This window comes from Orycteropus afer, unplaced genomic scaffold (assembly GCF_000298275.1).
Source record: "Orycteropus afer afer isolate SDZICR_OR568_19922 unplaced genomic scaffold, OryAfe1.0 scaffold00387, whole genome shotgun sequence".
Taxonomy (NCBI): Eukaryota; Metazoa; Chordata; class Mammalia; order Tubulidentata; family Orycteropodidae; genus Orycteropus; species Orycteropus afer.
The window spans coordinates 1,747,101-1,752,507 of record NW_006921974.1 but is presented as its reverse complement, the minus strand read 5'-3'; the positions used below and the strand labels follow the sequence as shown (position 1 = coordinate 1,752,507).

The 5,407-nt window shown below is 41.3% G+C and overlaps 1 protein-coding gene across 1 annotated transcript in view; it reads right to left on the bottom strand.

Moving 5' to 3' along the window:
* The window catches only part of TMEM255A (transmembrane protein 255A), a 63,285-nt gene that overhangs the window by 5,937 nt on the left and 51,941 nt on the right, over positions 1-5,407 (bottom strand). Inside the window, exon 9 of the mRNA XM_007953324.2 lies at positions 2,722-2,865. Coding sequence (XP_007951515.1) covers positions 2,722-2,865 — 144 coding nt within the window. The remainder of the gene's footprint in view (positions 1-2,721; positions 2,866-5,407) is intronic.

Below are 5,407 nucleotides of genomic sequence, written 5' to 3'. Positions count from 1 at the left end.
GGACTTGAATCAATGGCCTGCCATGTGGTTTGGTAATATTGGGACTGTGCCTTTTCACTTGTCAACCTTGGGTTTGTCAGTGTCAGCAGCTAGCAGCTGCCTGAGTGAAGAAAAGCCTCCAGCTTCAGTGGGCCAGGAGCAAGAGGCAGAGCTGAAGCCCAAGGTCGAGGGGCTTTCACTCAGCCCCTAGAGCCTGGCACTCTGAACTCAGACTTAAAGCCTCCATAATTGTAAGAGAATAAACTCCTGTTTGCTCAAGCCATCCTATTTGTGATATTTCTTATAGAGCAGCACTAGGTAACCAAAACTGCGTGAAAGAATGGAATCCCTTTTCAGTGAAGAAAAATCTAGTAATTTAGTTATTAAGAAAGAGTAATGGTAGACTCTTCCTGAGGTCATAATTAGGGAGTCCATGATTTAAACCAATAGAAAGTATAAGATTTTTAAAATATTCTAAAAGTAATAGGGAAAGAAATCTGGGCTATACTCATACTCATAACTTCTCCAAAAAAATCCTTCAAGCCAATCTTTAGAGATAATATAAGAATTATAGGTATGGGCTCTGGAGTTAGACAGACCTGGATATAAATCCTTGCTCCTGCGCTTGCTACTTCTGACCTTGGGGAAGTCACTTATCCTCTGTGACTTGGTAATCTCATCTTTAAAATGGCAAAGACGATAGTACTTCCCTCAGAGGACTAAATGAGGTGACATATGTAAAGGGCTTAACACAGGTTTGGTACACAGTTAAGTGCTCAATGCATAATAGGTGTTATTAAAAAGTAGAGGCTTTCACAAATCCCTGAATTCCCTGCTGTATGTCCATCGTGTAGGTTTTGGCTAGGTAGATAGCCCTGGATCCCTTTGCTGGGTTAGGTACCCTGTTTTTGAATTTCCATAACTCTCTGGGTAACAGTCCATTTACTTTTTTCTTCCCACTGCTGTCTCCTGCCACCACCAAGTCTCCAGACTGATCTCTTGATGCAGGGTCTATGTATCATTCACTCTATATCCCAGCTCCTAGCACAGTGCCTGGCACATGGGAACACAGAGTAAATAACGGTTGAACTGAAACCAACACCCTTAGTCATGGTTGGCATTGTCAATATTGTTTTCATCCTTGAAGTAGAGTTTGAATGAGAATAATGGATAGAGAGATGGCTCCTATAAGAGGGGCTTCCTATTTTAGAGTTTGCAGCAATCATCATCAGGGAGAGTAGTGTTGCTACTTAAAGGGTTCATGATAAAGTAAAAAATCCTAAAATTAATATAGTTCACCTCAACATAAGAGTGGAGGAGGCCTCTTGGGCTGGACCCATGTGTAGTGCCTCTATCCCAGAATGACTTTTTATTATAGGGGCCCCAAGAGAATGGTGATCCTCCTTGCGTTAGCATCAACATCCCCACAGTCTCTTAAAGGACTTCTTAGTGCCTCTGTCACTCCTGAAATTATCTACACCCTTCTTGAACATATTTGTGTTTTCCAGGCTATACCACCTATATGTGTCACAAGTTCCCTGAGTCATCTACCTGTTTATACAGTAGACTTCCAAGCAAGTTGTAACATTATTTTTTTTGAAGCTTTAATGGACACCTCCTTTTTCTATTAATAGGTAATAAGTCATGTTCACACTATGTGGTGCAATAGAGAGCCCGAGACCTCCCCAAACAATATCTAAATCAAAGCAAAACTACACTTTATTCAACTAAATAGGGTTTTCCAGTTTCAATTATTTTGCTAATATGAAGGTGAAAATAGGTTTCCCAAGAGTTTTGTGTCCCTAATGTGACTGGTTCATTGGAAATACCCCAAATAGGCATGTTTTTCTTTCCCCTTGGAGCATCCATGACCTCTTAGTCAACAGAAGCAAACTTGCTATGAGTTTCCCTTCTTTCAAAGGTATTTCCTTTGGTTCCTGTAATTTGAATTAACCAGATTTCAGTGTGATGCCACTCTTTTGTGGTCAAGGGCTTATAATCACAATAAACACTTAAAGGACCATTTTATTTGTTTTCCCAAAGTGCCTAGTTTAGTGCTCTGTGCATGATTAATCTCATTTAATTAAGTGCCTTTTTGGGTTGTTTTTCTGCACTTAATCTCAGTTCAAAAGGAAATGGGGAATGTATAAATTTGGTTAACACTATTTCTGACCTATGTTATAATAGGACAAAAAGGAGGGGTTGTTATAAAAAAACATATTTTCTCCACATAGTCCTAGTTAGGAAGTCTAGAGAAAATGAAAGAAAGAGACTTCTACCTCATGACAGGTTTGAATGAAACCCCTGTGTGGTTCAGAATGCTCTTGTGCTAAGGAGAGTAGGATTAGGCCTCTCTCCCTGTGGCATAAAAATGCCAAAAGCTGATGTTGGAGAGGGGTCCATGATGGTGTACTAATGAGCTTCCATTTCCCAGATAAGTCATCTTCTTGGTGTTGGTCTAGGCAATACGGGACACTTTCATCCTACTTCCTTCTCTCCTTTTTCTTCCATTTCTCTGTTTCTTCTCTTTTCATGCCTTTCTCACTCTCTCCATTTCCCCAGCCATCCTCTGCCTATGTAGTCTTTGAGCTAGTCATAGGTATTCATAGGCTGTCCACCAGGGACAGATAGCCTGGCTCCCTCATACATACTATGAAGAGAATGATAAGGCTTTGCAATTGAATTTAGGGAGAGAACAAGAGAGCAAGGGTGATGGAAAGTTCTTCTGCTTTTAAAACATACCTGAAAGTCATAAGCGGAATATGGTGGCAGGTGAGGAGGACTATGGTAGTAGGTATTGTAGGATGCCACTTGGGGACGGGCATAGTAAGAAACAGTTGGATGGGCATTTTCTACAGAACAGTTCAGTGCCGGGAGAGTTGGGTTCTGTTGAAAAACACAAATTAGAAACATTCATCACTAGGTGAATGGTTAAACAAGCTAAAGTACAGCCATACCATGGAATAACGTGCATCTGGTGGCATAGTGCCTAAGACACTTGACTGCTAACCAGAAGGCTGGCGGTTCAAACCCATCAGCTACTCCTCAGAAGGAAGGTTGGGCAATCTACTTCCGTAGTGATACTGCCTCAGAAACCCAAGGAGGGGCCGCTATGAGTCGGGACCGACTCGATGACATTGAGTATTATAAAGGATAAAGTAGACCTATAATCGTTTAATTTAAAAATACAAGTCCCACATTAAGCTCAGTTGGCATAACATACTATATAAAAACACTGTTCTACATTCTACTCTGGTGAGTAGTGACTGGGGTCTTAAAAGCTTGCAAGCAGCCATGTGGATACAACAATTGGTCTCTCCTCAACCAGAGCAAAGAAGAATGAAGAAAACAAAAGACACATGGAAACAATTCATCCAAGGGACTAGTGGACGACCATACAAACCTCAGCCTACATGACCCTGAGACCAGAACTAGATACCACTGTCAACCACTGAGAAATGGATCAGTATAGGGGATCCTGAATAGAGTAGGAGAACAATGTGGAACAAAACTCAAAATCATAAAAAAAAAAGACCAGGTTTGCTGGTCTGATAGAGCCGGGGGAGACCCCTGAGACTATGGCTCCTAGTCACCCTTCAGGCCTGGACTTGAACTTACTCCCATGGCTTCCGGCCAAGCAATAGATAGGCATACAGGGTGGACATTTACACCAGGTAGATATACTCCCTACAATGATCAATCCTGGGAGATCAGAAGGGCAGTATTTGCACAGGGAGATTGCTCAGTGGGCAGCAGTGCATGGGAAAGAAGGACACAGGGAAAAGCTAATCATAGGGAGGAAGTGGGAAGAGAGCTGTTACATTGTGGGGATTGCAATCAATGTTATGAAACAAAATGTGTATGAACTGTTGTATGGAAAATGAATTATCTCTGTAAACTTTCACCCAGATTATAATAAAGATTAAAAAAAGTCCCAGAGATATATTAATATAGTATGATCCTGTTAAATTTTTTTAAAAGACCTAAACAGTGATATATGTACATATGTTTGTAAATGCAAAGAAATTAATCTGGAAAGATTCACAGAAATTGTTAACTGTGGTAGGAGAGGGGACGGGAGTAGTATTAAGAGATAAATGGGAACTCTTCACTTTCTACCCTATATACTACAAAATTCTTATAATAGGTATTACTTGCGCCATTTCCCTCAACTCTTTAATTTGAGAACATCAAACCTATAGAAGAGTTGAAACAATAGTTTATTGATTTTAAAAAAGAAAGAATAATACCCAAAATACAAAATGGCCTACAGACAAGGCTAAACAGGATTCTGCTTTCTGTGACAGGAATGTGTTGGATCACAAAAGGTTTGTAAAGGTTGTGAGGATTCTTGCAGATTCCAACCTTACTAAGGAGTTCTCATGCAGACACAAAGGGTATTCATTTCCCATCAGCCCTGCAGGCTAAAGGTAAAAACCCAACAGTGCACAGAAATCATGAAAGACCGAGCAGAGGATATTGGGGGTTTTTGTTTGTTTGCTTGTGTGTGTGTGTGTGTGTTGTGCAAACAACACAATGCAGAAATGAGTTGATACCATTTTTATAACATGGTGGCATGTGTAGCCCTTCAAGAGTTTAAGTTAATCTTGTCCAGGATGGGGCACTGGTCTCAGCAGGTCAAATCACTGCTAAAGGGAGTCACCATTTCTCATTAGTTCCCAAGCAGGACTGTGATGTGTATCTTATGAGTGCAACATGGGTCAAGGGGTGGAGTAAATGTTTTTCCATCTTCCATGTTACTGACTCCTCCCTCCATTCAAGTGGATAATTGAGAGCTGTTTGCAAAATCAGTGTCTTCTCTCTGCTATGTAGCTGTGTATCTACTCCACATTAATGGAGAGCAGAAGCATCTTCTAAAGTGAGAAAGTGTGTGGGCAGGCTTTGGCAGTGACACAGGCAACCGTGTTAGTGTGTTGGCTGGGGAAACACCCTTAAAGCAAGTTTGAACACAATTCTGTTCTCTTCCTTGGAGTGGGTTACTGTTTACATCTCTAGAAAGTTTTAAGATCTACAAACCTCAGGCACTACAATTCAGCTCACAGGCAACCAGAGAAATTTTTGTCAGCCTGTGTAATGTGTGAGAGAGGGCTGAGATCTTGATCATTTCGAGGGCCGGCTCACTTTACAGAGGAAGAGCGCACAGAAATGCCCTTACCTCACCACTGGAATTCTAAAAAGAAATTTTGTCCCTGGGGAACTCCCAGAAATCATGTTCCCTTGGCCTCTTGTCAATTAAAAACACACCCTCCAGCTCCTGCAGAAACCAGCTCTTCCATGCAAATAAACTAGTGGCACAGTGCCTAAGGTATTTGACTGCTAACCAGAAGGCTAGTGGTTCAAACCCACCAGCCACTCCTCAGAAGGAAGATGAGGCATCCCAAGGCTCTGACCAACTCTACTCCAATAC